Source organism: Pipistrellus hanaki (genome assembly GCF_964339955.1).
Source record: "Pipistrellus hanaki genome assembly, chromosome: 4".
Taxonomy (NCBI): domain Eukaryota; kingdom Metazoa; phylum Chordata; class Mammalia; order Chiroptera; family Vespertilionidae; genus Pipistrellus; species Pipistrellus hanaki.
Window position 1 is genome coordinate 58,781,258 of NC_140506.1, and position 21,703 is coordinate 58,802,960.

The 21,703-nt window shown below is 37.8% G+C and overlaps 1 protein-coding gene across 1 annotated transcript in view; it reads left to right on the plus strand.

Moving 5' to 3' along the window:
• The window catches only part of APC (APC regulator of WNT signaling pathway), a 92,444-nt gene extending 75,393 nt beyond the window's left edge, over positions 1-17,051 (plus strand). Inside the window, 5 exon segments of the mRNA XM_084882812.1 lie at positions 568-707; positions 1,256-1,333; positions 1,612-1,728; positions 7,757-7,971; positions 9,638-17,051. Coding sequence (XP_084738938.1) covers positions 568-707; positions 1,256-1,333; positions 1,612-1,728; positions 7,757-7,971; positions 9,638-16,208 — 7,121 coding nt within the window. The 3' untranslated portion in view covers positions 16,209-17,051.
• The last annotated feature ends 4,652 nt before the right edge of the window (positions 17,052-21,703 follow it).

Below are 21,703 nucleotides of genomic sequence, written 5' to 3' on the forward strand. Positions count from 1 at the left end.
AACTGTTTAAAAAACATAAAAAAGTAGTTTTATAGAACTTAGTATCAAATTGAACAAATAATTATTTTTCATTTAAAAAATAAGCTTTGCTTCATGCACAGTTTCATTGATAACTTTCAGTATTCCTAAGGATTAATTATTCAGCAAGTAAAAAGTATTAAAGTAATTCAGCAAGTGTATGCAACAATGAAGAGTGTAAAGTCCTAATAATAAAAACAAGTTACCTGTTTACATTCAGGAAGACCTAGTGTTAAAAAATAGCCTTCTCCATCTTTGACAAGATATAGGGTATGTGTGGTAAATAGAGTATAATGCTCATTTCACTTAGAAAGGCAAGAGCTGGAGGGTGGAGAAACTGGCAAAAAAATTGAATAGTTGTCAGTTGTACTTTATAAATGTATTACACAAAAGTCCTATAACATTTTTTGTAGCTTGTAATTCTAAAGACAAATTTAAACCATGTATTCTCATTCTTGAGATTTTTTTCCTAATATTTAAGTTATAAACTTGGTACCAGTTTGCTTTATTTTAGATTATTCTTTTTTTCCTCTTGCCCTTTTAAATTAGGGGGACTACAGGCCATTGCAGAATTATTGCAAGTGGACTGTGAAATGTATGGGCTTACTAATGACCACTACAGTATTACATTAAGACGATATGCTGGAATGGCTTTGACAAACTTGACTTTTGGAGATGTAGCCAACAAGGTATGTTTTAGAAGATCCATTTTTTAATTATCTCAGGTATGATGAGTTAGTTTACTTCAAACAAACTACTTTTCACTGGTTTTCTTTTTATCACTCTCCTCATTAAACACTGACTAATAAAAACCGGTACTTCACATCCCACTGTACATCCTTATTCATTTGGTTGTGTTATGATTAAACAAGAGCAAAAGATAGAACTCAATAGTGGATTTATTTAATCACAAAAAATCTGAAAATCCTCATGACCAGTGTGTTACACACATACTGGTTGTATCCAAATGAGAGGACTTTAAAAACCCTTTGCTTCTCATTTTTTATCATTTATTCACTTTATTTTTCTAATTTGCCAAGAGAAGAACAGATAACAAAGGATTAGGAGAGTATTTGTCTTTCATTTATGTAATCTGATTCTAAATCTTTTATGGATAAAATATTAGCTATAATTAAAGTAGAACTCTTACAACTGTATTTGAAATTTAGTAGTAAAAAATGAAGCACACCTTCAGATTGCCTTGTTACTGACTCTGTTCCATATCTGATTTTTGCAGGCTACCCTATGCTCTATGAAGGGCTGCATGAGAGCACTGGTGGCCCAACTAAAATCTGAAAGTGAGGACTTACAACAGGTACTACTTAGAATTTGAAGTGTTTTTCTAGGATATCAGCTGGTGAATATCCTTAGATTAATTTAAGCTGTGGCTCAGTTTTTAGTATTTCATGTTTAAATTACATTTATACTAACATCAGAATAAAGGAAAATAATTATAGGAATTCCTTTTGACACCATATTAGCATTTAAGAGGAATTCCTTAATGGATTTCTACTCTTCTAGCATTAAAAATAAAAAATGCAGATAGTATAAATCATTTTAATACAAGTATTCTAAACTCGATTCATTTTGCAGGTTATTGCAAGTGTTTTGAGGAATTTGTCTTGGAGAGCAGATGTAAATAGTAAAAAGACATTGCGTGAAGTTGGAAGCGTGAAAGCATTGATGGAATGTGCTTTGGAAGTTAAAAAGGTACTTTTGAAAACATTTAGTATTGTAATACGGATTTCATCCTTAGATATTTTTTGTCACCCTCTCCCACACTGAGATTCCCTAATTCTTGACCTGTTTATCTCACCAGTCCTTAATCTAGACTACTCCAAGCTCCTGAGGTATTGAGATGGAAAAGGTTTTACTGTAGCCTACTGTAAGTTAGACTTTCTCAGACTCACCACTATTGACATGTTGGCCCAGATAATTATTTGGGGGAACTGAACTGTGCTGTGTTAGGATGTTTAGCAATATTCCTAGCCTTTGCTCAGTAGATGTCAGTACACCCTCGCCTCAGTTAGACAGTCAAAAATGTCTTCAGATATTACCAAATGTCCCCCAGAAGGGAGGAAGGACAGAATTGCCCCCAAGTGAGAATCACTGGTATATGTGTTGTCTCTGTTCTCTTAAAACAGGGGTCTTCAAACTACAGCCCGCGGGCCACATGCGGCCCGCAGAGGAGTCTGATCCGGCCCGCCAGGTTTTTTGGGCAGTGAGCGCAGCCGAGGTGTTACAGTAGGAATTAGTAGTTCATATAGTCCGGCCCTCCAGCTCTCTGAGGGACCGTGATCTGGCCCCCACTTTAAAAAGTTTGAGGACCCCTGTCTTAAAATCTCAATCCCCCACCCAAGCTGGTTTGGCTCAGTGGGAGTGTCAGCCCAACGACTGAAGGGTCAAGTTCGATTCCGGTCAAGGGCATGTGTTCCCTGGCTCTGGTAGGAGTACATGCAGGAGGCAACCAGTCAATGTGTCTCTCTCACATCAGTGTTTCTCTCTGTCTCTCCCTCTCCCTTCCACTCTCTCTCAAAATCAATGGGAAAATATCCTCGGGTGAGGGTAAACAAAATAAAAAATCTCAGTCCCCCAAAGTTTTCAAATCTTCATCATCAGCTTAGCAATAAGTGATCAGACTCACTCAAGAGTGAGATATCCTCAAATATTAATTTGTTTGTAAAAGGAAATATGTCCAGGTGGGATATCTATTTCAGAAACTAAACTTTTATTATTATTATTATTATTATTATTATTATTATTAAACTTGAAATTTGAGAAGGACTAAGCAAGTTTTCTTAGCTAATCCAGGTTTCTTTTCACCCAACCAGTCCTCCTACAATCACAGCCTACATTTTCTTTCTTTAAAATTTTCTTTTTAGAAAAGGCAAAAAGTTTTGTTTTTTATTGTTTGTTTATTTATGTATTTTTGCTAAGTTATATTATTTTATACTTGGAAAACCAACTAAAAAATTATTAGAAAACACTGCTGAGTTGGCAGAACACTGGAACTGCCGAAACTGGTTTGGCTCAGTGGATAAAGCGTCGGCCTGCAGACTGAAAGGTCCCAGGTTCAGTTCCGGTCAAGGGCATATTGGTTGCGGGCACATCTGCAGTGTGGGGTGTGCAGGAGGCAGCTGATCGATGATTCTCTCTCATCGATGCTTCTAACTCTCTATTCCTCTCTCTCCCTCTCTGTAAAAAATCAATAAAATACATTTTTAATTAAAAAAAAAAATACTGGTACTAATGCTGCAGAAAAGAAGATCTTTGACCATTAAGCACTTGAAAAGATACTCAACATAATTAATCATTGGGGAGATTGTAAATTAAAACTACAGGGAGATACCATTACACATGGTATATTGGTTAAAATTTAAAGATTTAAAGACCAATGTTGTCAAGGATGTTGAACAGCTGGAATTCTCATGCAGTGCTGATGGGAATATATTATAAAATGATATAACCACTCTATGGAGAACATTTGTCAGTGTATTTAAAGGTTAAACATATAACTACCTTACAACACACTTTTTACTTTTAAACATATACCTACCTTACAACACACTTTTTACTCTTTAAATATTTACAAAAATTTACATTCACACAAAAATTTATACACAGATGTTCAGCAATATTATTTGTAGTAACCAAAAACTAGAACTAAATCTGATGTCTATTAACAGGTGCATTGATAAACAAGCTGTGAAATATCCAAAATGGAATACTATTCGGCTATAAAAAGAATAAACTGAAACATGCAGTAATCTATGATGACAGAAACAGACCAGTAGTTGCCTGAGGTTGGGGTGAATTATAAGAAATTACTAGGAATTAAAGTAAATGTTTATTATCTTGATTGGAGTGATAGATACATCAAAAATGATCAAGTTGCACACTTGAAATGTATGCAGTTTATTATTCTTCAGTTATCCTATATAATAAAGATGTGATATGCAAATTGACCCTTACGAGATGGCTGTCTACAACCAGGACAACAGGGGGTTAGTAAGGGATGACCAAACAACTGAACAAGCAGGCTGCTTGGGCGACCAGGCCAGCAGGGGGGGTTAGTGAGGGATAATCAAAAGACTGAACAGCAGGTTGTGTGGGGCAACCAGGCCGGCAGGGGGGTTAGTGAGAGACATCCAAACAACTGAACAAGCAGGCTGCATGGGGCAGCCAGGCCAGCAGGGAGCAGGGCGCAGTTGGGGGCGACCAAGCCAGCAGGGGTGCCAGTTGGAGGGGGACCAGGCCAGCAGAGAGGTGCAGTTAGGGGTGACCAGGCCAGTGGGGGGTAGTAAGAGTCAACCAGACCGGAAGGGGGGCAGTTAGGGGTGACCAGGCCAGCGGGGGTGGGGGGGGCAATAAGAGTCAACCAGGCCAGCAGGGGGGCAGTTAGGGACAACCAGGCCAGCGGGGGAGGGGGGCTTTAGTTAAGAGTGACCAGGTCGGCAGGAAGGGGGCAGTTGGGGGCAACCTGGCTAGCAGCGGGGGGCAGTTAGGGGAAGTCAGGCCAGCACACAGAGGCAGTGAAGGGTGATCAGGCTGGCAGCGGGGAGGGGCAGTTAGGGCTGTCCAGGCAGGTAGGCAGGCAGGTGAGCGATTAGGAGCAAGTGGTCTAGGATTGTGAGAGGGATGTCCGACTGCCGGTTTAGGCCTGATCCCCAGGATCTGACCTAAACCGGCAGTCAGACATCCCCCAAGGTGTCCCTGATTGGAGAGGGTGCAGGCTGGGCTGAGGGGACCTCCTCTTCATGCACAAATTTTTTATATCAGGCCTCTAGTACTTCAATAAAGTTAAACAAAAAATAGTACTATACACATTTTAAGATTCCTAATTTACCAACCCTGCATGTTTTCAGAAAGATTTAATGATTTATCTGTATTATGAGAACTTGTGTTGCTGCTAAATACTTTATGACTTTATAATCTCTCAAGGACCTTAGAAATCTACATACAAACTGACTGCAGTAATCCAAGCAAGCTAGATTTAAAGACACATCCTTCTGGGGAGCATAAAAGAAGACCATAATTAGTGGAAAGACAAACTCTGTTCTTACAAAGGAAGAGTAGTACTTTAAAGATCATTTCTCCCTAAATTCATATATAAATTTTAAATTCAAGTCCAATCTTGGAAAAACTGGCCTATCAGAAGTTTATAATACCCAATTCTGGTTTGAGCCTGCTTCTGGTTGGTAGCATTATAATTTATTTGTTCCCTCTTTTCTACATTCAGTCAAAATGAACATTTCTCAGGTCATCATCTTTTCCTCATTTTCATTTACTAATGACCAAGAAAATCAGAACTACCTTTCATATTTCCCTTATATTGCATCATTTTAACTCCATTTTGCTGGCTCTTACTCTTCTACACAATAGAACTTTTCCTCAACTTGCAATCTGTGCCCCAAGTGTTACTGTTCACTCAATGTTAAGTGTCTTACTCGCCTTTTATATCTTCTTGACTGGATAGAGAAGAAAGCCTTTTATGTTTCATCTATCTATAGAAAACCCTATATATTTTTTTCTCAAAAATTAAAAAAAATTATTCTAATTCCTGCAGTTTCCATTTTTCCTGTAACAGCCAAGACCCTGAAGTCACTTGCTCCATTTCTTACTGGTGTACCTTCTTCAGTCCCTCCTAATTCTTCTTCTAACAAAATCTAGATTTATACATTAACTTAGGTTTTTCCTACCTATACCTATATTTAATACTTTATTACACTTTTTTTTTAATTCCCTCCCTTTGTTTTTGCCACCTGTAATTTAGCCTCTAACCATTTGTTCTTATTTCCTCTAATTCTAATTGTAAAGCTTCTTTGAAACAAAATCCTCATCCCTCTACAAGTAGTCTGATAGAGAGCAACTTCTATTTTCCTATCTTCAATTATCCCCCTGGGCCAGTTGAAGTTTAAAAGCTCGCTCTAAACGCTTGCTGTTTTTTGTGTGTTTTTTTTCTGTTCTCAGGATACTTTGAATGTTCCCCCTTTATGTCAGTTATAAAATTGAGTTCTTATCTCACATCTTGATTGGTGAAAGCATTTCTTCCCTGCCTGCCTTCTCATAAGTAGTATCTAAAACGATTCCTTGCCTGGCTGGTGTGGTGTAGTGGTTGAGCATCGACCTATGAACCAGGAGGTCACAGTTCAATTCACAGTCAGGGTATATGCCCCATTTGCGGGCTTGATCCCCATTGTGGTACAAGCAAGAGGCAGCCAATCAGTGGTTCTCTTTCATCATTGATGTTTCTATCTCTTCCTCTTCCTTTCTGAAATCAATAAAAAAAAATTTTTTAATATATTTTATTGATTTTTTACAGAGAGGAAGGGAGAGAAATAGAGAGCTAGAAACGTCGATGAGAGAGAAACATCGACCAGTTGCCTCTTGAACATCCCCTACCAAGGATGTGCCCGCAACCAATGTACATGCTCTTGACCGCAATCGAACCTGGGACCTTTCAGTCCGCAGACCGACTCTCTACCGCTGAGCCAAACCGGTTCTGGCCAATAAAAATATTTTTAAAAAATAAAAATAAATAAAACTGTTCCAATAAAAATAATACAGTGGCAATTTCTTAGATTGGCCAAAAACGTTTGCTGTGACATTCAAGACCTTCATTTACCTCTCTAACCTTAATTCCCACTATTCCCCAGAATGGACTTTGATCTCCTCTCTGTCTTTTTCTGTTCTTCAGTTCTTTCTTGCAGATTCCCATTTCCAAGCCTTTCCTCATTCTATTTTCCCTGTCAGAAGAAATTGTCCCTGAGTGTACAGGTCTTCTACTAAGTTGCTCTCCTGCATGAAGTTTTTTATTTGATTAAATTTAGGTGGCAACTATCTTTCCTTTAGAGCACTTAGTTTCATCGAAGTAGGTTTGCATCTTTTTCCCCCCAAACTAAGTTGTTAGCACCTTCAGGCAGGTATCAGTTTGCTATGTTTGTATCTTCTAGAATACCTCTAACTGTGATAATTCAGTAGATTTCTAAGGCATATTTATTCCTTGATTTATTTGTAATAAGAGAAAGACTAGCATCAGGGTCATGGCAGGTTTTGACCAAATGTCCTTAATTATATATACAGAGTGTTTCTGTGGCAATTATAGTTTGAGAGTTTTCTATGATATTGTATACCAGGGAGTTTCTGTTTTGTAATTATAATACTTTGTTTCTTTGGGAATTTTAAGGATTGGAGTTTTCCCAGTGTGCTTTCTTTTTAATAATTTGTATTGTTATTTTTGAATCAACTACATATTTATACATGTGTATGTGTGTTTTATCCAACCAGAATGTTGTATATACTGCACTTCAACTTGCTTTTTTTTTTCATTTAATAATACTTCTTAGATACTTTCTATATCAATATATAGAAGGTTTTTTGTAATTTCTGTAGTTTCTCTTATCCTGATGTTATCTTTTCAGCATGCACATCAATTTTGTTGCTATTATAAGCTCTTTTAAGATATGTGTGTACTGTCCAAACACTTAAAATAAATTTCAGGAAGGTTATTAGTTTAATGCTGTGTTCTGCTTTTATTAATGGGATACCAGTGACTTAAGTTCCTTCCACTCGTTATTTTATGCAAGTTTTTCTAAATGGAAAATTCCTAATAATTTACTAGTGAGGGGTGAGTAGCAGAGAAGGAAAAAAAAATATTTACTCAAAAGAAGTAAACATAGAAGTTATGAGGGACAAATTCCAATTCTACTTAGATGACACATAATTTGTTTCTTAATAGGAATCAACCCTCAAAAGTGTATTGAGTGCCTTATGGAATTTGTCAGCACATTGCACTGAGAATAAAGCTGATATATGTGCTGTAGATGGTGCACTTGCATTTTTGGTTGGCACTCTCACTTACCGGAGCCAGACAAATACTTTAGCCATTATTGAAAGTGGAGGTGGGATATTACGGAATGTGTCCAGCTTGATAGCAACAAATGAGGATCACAGGTAAATACAGAGTTTCATATTACTTTTAATTAGTGTACAATTAAATTCGTGTAGAATTCAATCCCTCAAAAAGACCCATTTGTTTTGTGTGTTTATGCAAGTTCTAAGCCAAATTATATTTATTGTAGGGAAAAAGTAACTTTTAATTTCTAATTTACTCATTAGTAATACAAGTTTATAGTATCACAAAGATGTCTAGAAATGAACAAATGATAGCTAAGAGGTATAATGCATATAGAGAGGAAAAGGTTAAAATCACAAAAAACAAAACCTATAGATATGATCCAGATAATACATTTATTTACATTTTTTTAATTGGTGTCTTACATCAAAACCATATTATTTAGCCAACAGCCACTCATCCAGACTACTAGACCTGTGATACCTAAGAGTGCACCTCAGATACAGAGCACACATTTTCAGAACATGGGTTCTGTATTATGCCAACAAAAATATTTTTCACAGCATATTCATTTTATTCAACATGGTTCTTCTCTCGTTTTTAAACAGATCGTGTAGTACTTTTAGTAAAAAGACCATATGAATATACACGTCTTTTCTTCAATTTTTTTATGTGTAAATTACAAGGCTTATAGCCCTTTCTGCTATGCAAAGTAGTCTTTTTAAATTCAGTAAGCACTGCTGAAAGAAGAACATTTTAAAACTTTGTTATACACCCTTGCCAATCACTTTTAAAGTCCACTAAAGCTAAATATTTTGTCATTAACTTCAGCTTACACTGCATTAAGTACCCTTATAGAGTTGTGGTGAAAAAGTGACTTTTAATTTCTAATTTACTCATTAGTACTACAAGTTTATAGTATCATAAAGATGTCTAGAAATGAACCAAAGTTGATTCTCAACCCTTATATTTATAGTTAATCTTTAAATATTTTGAAAACCTTTCTTTTAATTTTAAAAATAATGTTTCCAGAAAACACTTGTAAGGCAGTATCACAGAATCTAGCCAGAGACAACAATTCCTCTAAAAGTCAGTTTCCTAATCAGGGTGCTTATAGCATGCATGCTCCTTGAATACATAAAGATCTATTGATTGATTAATTTACCACAAAGTCCCTTTCAGCAAGATACACTTATCGTCCTTAAATTGGGAAAATCTGTCACTATGTAAATAAGGTAAATGTACCTGTTCAAGAAAAAATTGAATGAGTTATCAGGTCATATAAGCTATGCAAGATAGATTAAAATGAACATTGAACTGCCCAGCAAGCATGGCTCAGTGGTTGAGCATCAACCTATGAACCAGGAGGTCACATATGGTCAGGGCACATACCCGGGTTGCAGGCTCGATCCCCAGGAGGGTGCAGGAGGCAGCCGACCCATAGTTCTCTCTTATCATGGATGTTTCTCTCTCTCCCTCTCCCTTCTTCTCTGGAATCAATAAAAATGTATTTTTTTTTTTTTTAATGAACATTGTACTTCTTTTAGTCTGACAAAGAAGTACTTTAAAATAATAAACCTCAAATGAACTAACACATAACATAACAAAAGGAGATGTGGAATGCTTGGAATTTATAGTATAAATTGGTACAATTTTATTTTGCCTGTTTTAGTAATTATATTTAGATTTAAATTTGTTTTTTATTTTTTTATTCATTGTTACTACAAACAGTTTCTGACCTTAATTTTGTGGTCTTTATTTCAGGCAAATCCTAAGAGAGAACAACTGTCTGCAAACCTTATTACAACACTTAAAATCTCACAGTTTGACAATAGTCAGTAATGCATGTGGAACCTTGTGGAATCTCTCAGCAAGAAATCCTAAAGACCAGGAGGCATTATGGGACATGGGGGCAGTCAGCATGCTCAAGAACCTCATTCATTCAAAGCACAAAATGATTGCTATGGGAAGTGCTGCAGCTTTAAGGAATCTCATGGCAAATAGACCTGCAAAGTATAAGGATGCCAATATTATGTCTCCTGGTTCAAGCTTGCCATCTCTTCATGTCAGGAAACAAAAAGCTCTGGAAGCAGAATTAGATGCTCAGCACTTATCAGAAACTTTTGACAATATTGACAATTTAAGTCCCAAGACATCTCATCGTGGTAAGCAAAGACACAAGCAAAGTCTCTATGGTGACTATGTTTTTGACACCAATAAACATGATGATAATAGGTCAGACAATTTTAATACTGGAAACATGACTGTCCTATCACCGTATTTAAATACAACAGTGTTGCCCAGCTCCTCTTCATCAAGGGGAAGTTTAGATAGTTCTCGTTCTGAAAAAGATAGAAGTTTGGAGAGAGAACGAGGAATTACCCTAGCTAACTACCACCCAGCAACAGAAAATCCAGGAACCTCTTCAAAACGAGGTTTGCAGATTTCCACCACTGCAGCCCAAATTGCTAAAGTCATGGAAGAGGTATCAGCAATTCACACTTCTCAGGAAGACAGAAGTTCTGGGTCTACCACCGAATTGCATTGTGGGACAGATGAGAGAAATGCACTAAGAAGAAGTTCTACTCACACACATTCAAATACTTACAACTTCACTAAGTCGGAAAATTCAAATAGGACATGTCCTATACCTTATGCCAAATTAGAATATAAGAGATCTTCAAATGATAGTTTAAATAGTGTCAGTAGTAGTGATGGTTATGGTAAAAGAGGGCAAATGAAACCTTCAATTGAATCCTATTCTGAAGATGATGAAAGTAAATGTTGCAGCTATGGTCAATATCCAGCTGACCTAGCCCATAAAATACATAGTGCAAATCATATGGATGATAATGATGGAGAACTAGATACACCAATAAATTATAGTCTTAAGTATTCAGATGAGCAGTTGAACTCTGGAAGGCAAAGTCCTTCACAAAATGAAAGATGGGCAAGACCCAAACATATAATAGAAGATGAAATGAAACACAGTGAACAAAGACAATCAAGGAGTCAAAGCACAACTTATCCCGTATATACTGAGAGCACTGATGATAAACACCTCAAGTTCCAACCACATTTTGGACAGCAAGAATGTGTTTCTCCATATAGGTCAAGAGGAGCTAGTGCTTCAGAAACAAATCGAGTAGGTTCTAATCATGGAATTAATCAAAATGTAAACCAGTCTTTGTGTCAGGAAGATGATTATGAAGATGATAAGCCAACCAACTATAGTGAACGTTACTCTGAGGAAGAGCAGCATGAAGAAGAAGAGAGACCAACAAATTACAGCATAAAATATAATGAAGAAAAACATCATGTGGAGCAGCCTATTGATTATAGTTTAAAATATTCCACAGACATTCCTCCCTCACAGAAACCATCGTTTTCATTCTCAAAGAGTTCATCTGGACAAAGCACTAAAACTGAACACATCTCTACAAGCAGTGAGAATACATCCACACCTTCATCTAATGCCAAGAGGCAGAATCCACTCCATCCAAGCTCAGCACAGAGCAGAAGTGGTCAGACTCAAAAAGCCACCTCTTGTAAAGTTCCCTCTATCAACCAAGAGACCATACAGACTTACTGTGTAGAAGATACCCCAATATGTTTTTCAAGGTGTAGTTCTTTGTCATCTTTGTCATCAGCTGAAGATGAAATGGGATGTGATCAGAGGACACAGGAAACGGATTCTGCTAATACACTACAGGTAGCAGAGATAAAAGAGAACAGTGGAACTAGAGCAACTGAAGTTTCTGTGAATGAAGTTCCAACAGTGTCACAGCACATTAGAACCAAATCCAACAGACTCCCGGCTTCTGGTTTATCTTCAGAATCGGCTAGGCACAAAGCTGTTGAACTTTCTTCAGGGGCCAAATCGCCATCAAAAAGTGGTGCCCAGACACCTAAAAGTCCACCAGAGCACTACGTTCAGGAGACTCCACTCATGTTTAGCAGATGTACGTCTGTCAGTTCACTAGATAGTTTTGAGAGTCGTTCAATTGCCAGTTCTGTTCAGAGTGAACCCTGCAGTGGAATGGTAAGCGGCATTATAAGCCCCAGTGACCTTCCAGATAGCCCTGGACAAACCATGCCACCAAGCAGAAGTAAGACGCCGCCTCCTCCTCCTCTTCCTCAAACAGTGCAAGCTAAACAAGAAGTCCCTAAAAATAAAGTGCCGAATGCTGAAAAGAGAGAGAGCGGACCTAAGCAAGCTGCTGTTAATGCTGCAGTCCAGAGGGTCCAGGTTCTTCCAGATGCTGATACTTTACTACATTTTGCCACAGAAAGTACTCCAGATGGATTTTCTTGTTCATCTAGCCTGAGTGCTCTGAGCCTTGATGAGCCATTTATACAGAAAGATGTGGAATTAAGAATAATGCCTCCAGTTCAGGAAAATGACAATGTGAATGAAACAGAATCTGAGCAGCCTGAAGACTTAAATGAAAACCCGGAAAAAGAGGCTGAAAAACCTGCTGATTCTGAAAAAGATATATTAGATGATTCAGATGATGATGATATTGAAATACTAGAAGAATGTATTATTTCTGCCATGCCAACAAAATCTTCACGCAAAGCCAAAAAGCCAGCCCAGGGTGCTTCAAAATTACCTCCTCCTGTTGCAAGAAAACCAAGTCAACTGCCTGTGTACAAACTTTTACCATCACAAAACAGGATGCAAGCACAAAAGCATGTTAGTTTTACACCAGGAGATGATATGCCACGGGTATATTGCGTAGAAGGGACGCCTATAAACTTTTCCACAGCTACGTCTCTAAGTGATCTAACAATAGAATCCCCTCCGAATGAGTTAACTGCTGTAGAAGGGGTTAGAGCAGGGGCACAAACAGGTGAATTTGAAAAACGAGATACCATTCCTACAGAAGGCAGAAGTATGGATGAGGCTCAAAGAGGAAAAACCTCAGCTGTGACTATACCTGAAGTGGATGACAGTAAAACAGAAGAAGGTGATATTCTTGCAGAATGCATTAATTCTGCCATGCCCAAAGGAAAAAGTCACAAGCCTTTCCGTGTGAAAAAGATAATGGACCAGGTCCAACAAGCATCTATGTCTTCATCTGGAAATAACAAGAATCAATTAGATGGTCAGAAGAAGAAACCTACTTCACCAGTAAAACCTATGCCACAGAATACTGAATATAGGGCACATGTAAAAAAAAATACAGATTCAAAAAATAATTTAAATGCTGAAAGAACTTTTTCAGACAACAAAGATTCAAAGAAACAGAACCTGAAAAATAATTCCAAGGACTTCAATGATAAGCTACCAAACAATGAAGATCGAGTCAGAGGAAGCTTTACTTTTGATTCACCTCATCATTACACACCTATTGAAGGAACTCCATACTGTTTTTCACGAAATGATTCTTTGAGTTCTCTAGATTTTGATGATGATGATGTTGACCTTTCCAGGGAAAAGGCTGAATTAAGGAAGGGAAAAGACAATAAGGAATCAGAAGCTAAAGTTAACAGTCAGACAGAACTAACCACAAGCCAACAATCGGGTAATAAGACACAAACTGTTACAAAGCATCCAATAAATCGAGGACAATCTAATAAACCCATGCTGCAGAAGCAGTCCACTTTTCCTCAGTCATCCAAAGACATACCAGACAGAGGGGCAGCGGCTGATGAAAAATTACAGAATTTTGCTATTGAAAATACTCCAGTTTGTTTTTCTCGAAATTCCTCTCTAAGTTCTCTTAGTGACATTGATCAAGAAAACAACAACAACAAAGAGAGTGAACCTATCAAAGAAACCGTGCCCCCTGCCTCCCAGGGAGAACCAAATAAACCTCAGGCATCGGGTTACGCTCCTAAATCATTTCATGTTGAAGATACCCCAGTTTGTTTCTCAAGAAACAGCTCTCTCAGTTCTCTCAGTATTGACTCTGAAGATGACCTATTGCAGGAATGTATAAGTTCTGCAATGCCAAAAAAGAAGAAGCCCTCAAGGCTCAAAGGTGATAATGAAAAGCATAGTCCCAGAAATATGGGTGGCATATTAGCAGAAGATTTGACACTTGATTTGAAAGATATACAGAGACCAGATTCAGAGCATGGTTTATCCCCTGACTCGGAAAATTTTGATTGGAAAGCCATTCAGGAAGGTGCAAATTCCATAGTAAGCAGTTTACATCAAGCTGCTGCTGCTGCATGTTTATCTAGACAAGCTTCATCTGATTCAGATTCCATTCTTTCACTGAAATCAGGAATCTCTCTGGGGTCACCATTTCATCTTACACCCGATCAAGAGGAAAAACCCTTTACAAGTAATAAAGGCCCACGAATTCTGAAACCTGGCGAGAAAAGTACATTGGAAACTAAAAAGGTAGAATCTGAAAATAAAGGCATCAAAGGAGGGAAAAAAGTTTATAAGAGTTTGATTACGGGAAAGGTTCGATCTAATTCAGAAATTTCAAGCCAATTGAAACAGCCCCTTCAAGCAAATATGCCTTCAATCTCTCGAGGTCGGACAATGATTCACATTCCGGGAGTTCGTAATAGCTCATCAAGTACAAGTCCAGTTTCTAAAAAAGGCCCACCCTTTAAGACTCCAGCCTCCAAGAGCCCTAGTGAAGGTCCGACAGCCACCACTTCTCCTAGAGGAACCAAGCCATCAGTGAAGTCAGAATTAAGCCCTATTACCAGGCAGACATCCCAGCTGGCCGGATCAAATAAAGGGCCTTCCAGATCAGGATCTAGAGATTCCACTCCTTCAAGACCTGCCCAGCAACCCTTAAGTAGACCTATGCAGTCTCCAGGGCGAAACTCAATTTCTCCTGGTAGAAATGGAATAAGTCCTCCTAACAAATTATCTCAACTGCCAAGGACATCATCCCCTAGTACTGCTTCAACTAAGTCCTCGGGTTCTGGGAAAATGTCATACACATCTCCAGGCAGACAGACGAGCCAGCAGAACCTCACAAAACAAACAGGTTTATCCAAGAATGGCAGTAGTATCCCAAGAAGTGAGTCTGCCTCCAAAGGACTGAATCAGATGAGTAATAGCAATGGATCTAATAAAAAAGTAGAACTTTCTAGAATGTCTTCAACTAAATCAAGTGGAAGTGAATCTGATAGGTCAGAGAGACCTGTATTAGTACGCCAGTCAACTTTCATCAAAGAAGCTCCAAGCCCAACCCTAAGGAGAAAATTGGAGGAATCTGCTTCATTTGAATCACTTTCTCCGTCTTCTAGACCAGATTCTCCCACAAGGTCCCAGGCACAGACTCCAGTTTTAAGTCCTTCCCTTCCTGACATGTCTCTTCATTCGTCTGTTCAGTCTGGTGGATGGCGAAAACTTCCCCCTAATCTCAGTCCCACTGTAGATTATAATGATGGAAGACCTGCGAAGCGCCATGATATAGCACGCTCCCATTCTGAAAGTCCTTCCAGACTTCCAATTAATAGGTCAGGAACCTGGAAACGCGAGCACAGCAAACATTCATCATCCCTTCCTCGAGTAAGCACTTGGAGAAGAACTGGCAGTTCATCTTCAATTCTTTCTGCTTCATCAGAATCCAGTGAAAAAGCAAAAAGCGAGGATGAAAAATATGTGAACTGTATTTCAGGAACCAAGCAAACTAAAGAAAACCAAGTATCTATAAAAGGAACATGGAGAAAAATAAAAGAAAGTGAAATTTCTCCCACAAATTGTACTCATATTGCTTCCACAGGTGCTGTAAATGGTGCTGAATCCAAGACTCTGATTTATCAAATGGCACCTGCTGTTTCTAAAACAGAGGATGTTTGGGTGAGAATCGAGGACTGTCCCATTAACAATCCTCGATCTGGAAGATCTCCCACAGGAAATACTCCCCCAGTGATTGACAGTGTTTCAGAAAAGGGAAATCCAAATGCTAAAGATTCTAAAGATAATCAGGGAAAACTGAATGTGGGTAATGGCAGTGGTCCCATACGCACCATGGGTCTGGAAAACTGCCTGAATTCCTTTATTCAGGTAAATGCCCCAGACCAAAAAGGAACTGAGGCAAAGCCGGGGCAAAGTAATCCTGTCCCTGCAGCAGAGACTAATGAAAGTTCCATAGCTGAGCGTACCCCATTTGGTTCTAGCAGCTCAAGCAAACACAGTTCACCTAGTGGGGCTGTAGCTGCCAGAGTGACTCCTTTTAATTACAACCCAAGCCCTAGGAAAAGCAGTGCAGATAGCACTTCAGCCCGGCCATCTCAGATCCCAACGCCAGTGAATAACTCAAAGAAACGAGATTCAAAAACTGACAGCACAGAATCCAGTGGAACTCAAAGTCCCAAGCGCCATTCTGGGTCTTACCTTGTGACGTCTGTTTAGAAGAGCTGAACTAATTAAGCTAAGAAAATTATGTGTTAATTACAATTGCTATGTAGAAAATTTGTTTCAAGTAAAACTTGAAAAGACTGACAAATTTTGTAAATAGGTTTGATTCTTGTTAGAAGGTTTTTGTTCTGGAAGCCATATTTGATAGTATACTTTGTCTTCACTGGTCATATTTTGGGAGGCACTCTTGATAGCTAAGAAGAAAATGGTAAAGCCAAGTATATTTGTACAGTATGTTTTACATGTATTTAAGTAGCATCCCCCCCATCATCGTTTAATTATTGCTTGTCTTAAAATAATGAACAGTACAGATAGAAGATATGATATATTGCTGTTACCAATCATTTCTAGATTATAAACTAACTAAACTTACATCAGGGATAAATTGGTATTTATGCAAAAAAAACCCACCACCACCTTCTGTTTTAGTCCTTGTGAGTCCATCTAACATCATAATCATGTGGCTGTGAAATTCACAGTAATATGGTTCCTGATTAGCAAGTTTACCCAGCCTGCTTTGCTTTACTGCATGAAAGAAACTGATGGTTCAATTAACAGTTCTGTGGTCACATGATGTGCATTAGCTAGCTACAGTGTAACAATTTACACTTTTTGTGCTTAAAAAAAAAAATCTGTGTTATTGTAAAACATTGGATGAAACTATTTTACCTGAACTAGATTTTATCTGAAAGTAGGTAGACTTTTTTTGCTATGCTGTAACTTGTTGTATATTCTGGTATTTGAGGTGAGATGGCTGCTCTTTTATTATGAGACATGAATTTGTCTCAACAGAACATTTCAGAATAAATTATTGCTGTATGTAAACTGTTACTGAAATTGGTATTTGTTTGAAGGGTCTTATTTCACATTTGTATTAATAATTGTCTAAAGGGCCTCTTTTTAAAGCTTATATAATTTTTTTCCTTCAAATTCTATGCATTAAGAGTAAAATTCCTCCTACTGTAATAAAAACTATTGAAGCTGACTGTTGGCATTTAACCATTCCATGCATTGGCACTTACCCATTCCTGAAATTTATTTTTCCTTTATGTGACTAGCACTTCCTAATGTTCCGTATTCATGGAGTTGATTTAAAACAAATTTATTTAATACCAACGTAAATTGCCTAGCACAGACTGGACATTGAACATAACAGGTCCACGTAGAGTATTCCTTTTTTCTTAATAGAATTCTATACTTGAAAACATGTTTATTCTTAGGTATAAGTAGTCTCTTCCAAGCCTGACTTGGAACATAACTGTCTTGTAACTTCATCTTCTCCCTGTTGCTGCTGGGTCTGGAATGAACTTTTTTTTTTTTTTTTAATATTTGTATTGATTTCATCAATGATGAGAAAGAATCATTGATCGGCTGCCTCCTGAACGGCCCCCATTGGGGATCAAGCCAGCAACCCCGGGCATGTGCCCTTGACTGGAATCGAACCTGGGGCTTTTCAGTCTGCAGGCTGATGCTCTATCCACTGAGCCAAACTGCTAGGGCTTATCACTCTGTGTTTTAAGGCAAAAATCCCAGCAACCAAAAATAATCAGCACTTTGCCATTCTCAGAAAATATAACACATGGAACATCAAAGGTAGATGTAATACCATTAGAATATTCAAAAGACTATTTAAAACCAGTGCCTGTTGAGGAAAACTTTGTTTTTGACAGGCAGAGTTGTGGGATAGGTGTCCTAGTGCCTCTTACTAACATGGCAGGGAGAATCCTCTTCATGAAGGAAGGTAAACTGATACATTTATTAATAAAGATCATTTATCTTCCCAGAGTTTGTCCTAAAAGATCAGAGGGTGAGGAGGATAAATAACATTTGTTGAATGAAATTTTATTTTTAAGGAGATTCGTGCATTCTGCATTTGGAGACAGAAAAAGATACTTACAGTGGGGCACTGGGAAAGGGGTGAGGAGGAGTCAGCACATCTATCTTGTGCCCTAGGAATCGCATCATGTAGTTAATTACCCCTTACCTGTGTCTATCACCTACCAGTAATGAGGCTGGTTTTCTAAAATAAAATGCCAGTAAATAGAGTGCTAAAATTAAGGCATTTTACTCCAAAGTCCATATGCTTTTCTCTGCACCACTTTACAAAGACCTTATTTTACCGATCTCTGGACTATATCTACATTTAAATTTTGTCAGATTTTAACTAAATGAAATAGTTGTGAATAACAATACTAATTTATTCTATTTGTATTTTTCTTAGTCTGCCTTACTCAATAGGGATATGTGCATATAGGTCATATTTCTTTCCTCTTCTTTTAGTCCTGATTTTTTATTTTTTCTGATTTATTGCATACCAGGTTTTATAAACCGCTTCGAGTGCTCTTGTGGAAAGAAATGGGATGTAAGCCAATTAAAGTTAAATTTCCCTTTCCAAGTAAGGAGGGGGAAAAATGGTCCTTTTCAAGTAAGGCAAAATATTATCAATGCTGGAAATGAAAAGACGGGTGCCTTCCACATGCCAGAAAACTCAGGAATTCCTATAGGCAACATCTACTGGGAGAAGGACCAGTCCATGTTATCCATTGTGGGGGGAAGTTGTTATCTGAGACCCTCCTGTTAGAGAATTAGTAAAGGGGCAAGTCCCAATTATACTTTTAGAAGTTCACGATGCTGTCCTAACACCAGATATTGCTTGTTACTTAAATGGCATACTGAGCTTAGTTTTAGGATAGTTAATAGTTGTGATGCCTGTTGAGAGAAATATCTAGCTTTGGACAGCAGCAAACCACAACAGCAATGGTTTTCAAGCCAGTGCATTTGAATCACCAGAAGTGCTTATTAAAACAACTGGGCCCATACCCCTATCATTTCTGATTCTGAGTGGGATCCAAGAATTTGCAATTCTCACAGTTCACAGGTGACGGTGCTGGTCTGGAACCACACTTAGAGAGCAACTGCCCTATTACCTTCGGTTCTAGTCATTCTCAACAACTGGACCCTGACAGTTATATCAACAAATAAGCTTTCCTCACCTTTAGGCATGAAAGACTTGAATACTGAGCTATGCAATTTGATATAGCTCATCTCCACTCCCAATAGTGGACACGTTTACCAGACATGAACAAGCAATTTTATAGAAGATGAGTCTGAGGGACCAGCTGCTGTTCCCTTTGAAGCAGTTATTGTGAAGGCAATTTCAGCAAGTATCTCATTTGTATTTGCAATAGTAGAGACTATAAAAAGGGATTATGAAATTATTTCAGGTATAAGGTAAATGAACCTAATTTGTTAATATACAGTGGGAGTGACTAACAATCCATTAACTGTATGGCAAATTAGATTGGTATTTGAGAGTAAACTTTTTTTTTTAAAGATATTTTTTGAGAGTAAACTTTACAAGTTATCTGGGCACTAAAAGGACAGTTAATAAGCGGGAAATAATGAAATAAAAGGTAAGCCATAAGGATCAAATAGTACCATAAGTATAGTAAAAAAAAAAAAAAAAAAAAGACAAATATAGATCATGTTACCACAAGATTAAGTGAAGGGATGAATCTGTTGCTGAGGGTAGAAGCCAGTTGCACTACATTTGAATTTATGTTATCACTGGGTTTCTTTGTATCTAAGGAAAAAAATACGAGTGCCAGAAATGCAAAACCCATTTATTGCCAAGAGCTGAAGAAAGAATTGAGTGGTCAAATCATTAAAATTACTGAACAGAAGTAATTTTTCACAAGTCGTGGTGGCTGAAGTAGAGTATATACATTAGTTTTAATTTTTAATAAGCATATTTTCCTCCTCTTCTGCTGACCTGAAAATACTGCTTTATAGTGTTGAAACCTATGGACTTTGCCTCCTGTAAACAGCAGGTCGTTTGCTTGCCATTCCCCTAACTCTGTTCTGTGGACTATAAAACTATTTTCTGGTTTTTAAAACAATATTCTGGTTTTTGTTAGGCCATCAATACTTCTTTCAACCTGTATGTTTTATGTGTATAATATTGTACTTGGTGCTAAATATACTTTCTTTCCTCTGATATTCAGGATAATTCTTTCTCTATATTTGTGACTATTCGTTCATTTTCTTGAAGTTATGTGATTGTTACTATTTTTAAATTAAAAATACTCATAATGTATACTAATGAAGATGACCATTGAATATAAAGCAACATTGGTGAAACATAACTATGAGAACAATGTCAAACATTACTTGCTCCACCTGCATCACCTTTGGAATCCAAACACTTAGCATCACTAATTGGTCACTGAACCACATACCCAGTCTTGCCCCTGTCATAGGGGAGACTCATCATCAAATGACCAGTTACCAAATGCTTGTATGACCTGGCTTAAAGAAAAGCCTGGGCCAATCGATTTCAAGTAAGAGTCACAAAGACATTTTCTGGTGGTGACTGAAAGCTGGAACTGAAAGATCTTACAGAGTTAAGGCCAAGAGTTATTGTGTATGATTGGCATCCTCAAGCTACAACTAAGGGAAAACCAGCCAGTGAAGAAAGAAGGGTCCAGATATGGGAGAGAGGCAGAGAGCAAGCTCCTGGTTTTATTCAGTCCCTGCCATTTATGAGACCTGGTTTTACCTGTCCTTGTGTTTGGGGGCACTTATGAACTTTTAAACCCTCTTTGCTCCTGAAGTAACTTTGAACTACCAGAAAACCGTATTTAGACACGTTTCAGTGAGTTAATTTCAAATATAAAACGTTCTCTTTCTGTGGGGAGAGAGGAATAGGTTGCCTACAAAAAAAGGGGGTTGGCACCAAATTTCTTCTCTGCCATATTAAATACCAAAAATGAAAAGCAGCAGTAAAACCATATATGCAGCATTTGGAAGGGAATAGAAATGTTAGCTAAGAATTCTGAAGCCAGCCAAACTAGCATTTAATATATCTGAAGTACTATCATTCAGAATTTTATCGTTATCAACAAGACCTTCCCTAGAAGACCAAATATGTTTGTTCATTTAGAGAATATTAAGTAGTCCACAGGGTTTGCATATGGGCCAAAAATTCATTCATAGAATGGGGCGGCTTTGGTCAAGATTCAGGTGCTGCCCCTCACCACCAGAGCCTTCTCAAACACTCTTGCCATAAGTAACATTACATGCGGCACTTGCTTCCTCACACTGCTCACTTCTGGAGCCTTGCTTGGGTGGCCGTGATTGGCAGAGGCTATGTCACATGCTGCATTCATAAAACATGAATTCCCCAAATCTATGAAGAGCATTTCCAAAGAACTGGACAATCAGAACCCGTGACCTATTTCTGCCTCAGTATCCCAAGAATTAAACAGAAAGGCTTTAAGTAAACCATCTGAGCAAAAAAAATTAAACTTGAATAAATGCATAAATAATTGTGGTTGATCTGATAATGAATCTCAATGTGAGTGCCCAAGTAACTCAAAATGAAAAGATGAAATTTGTAATAATTTTTATCTTAAATTCAAGTTACTCCAAACCAATCTGGGAAACAATATTTAGAAGGAAGAGAAGATGTAAAAGCATGCTAAATTTCT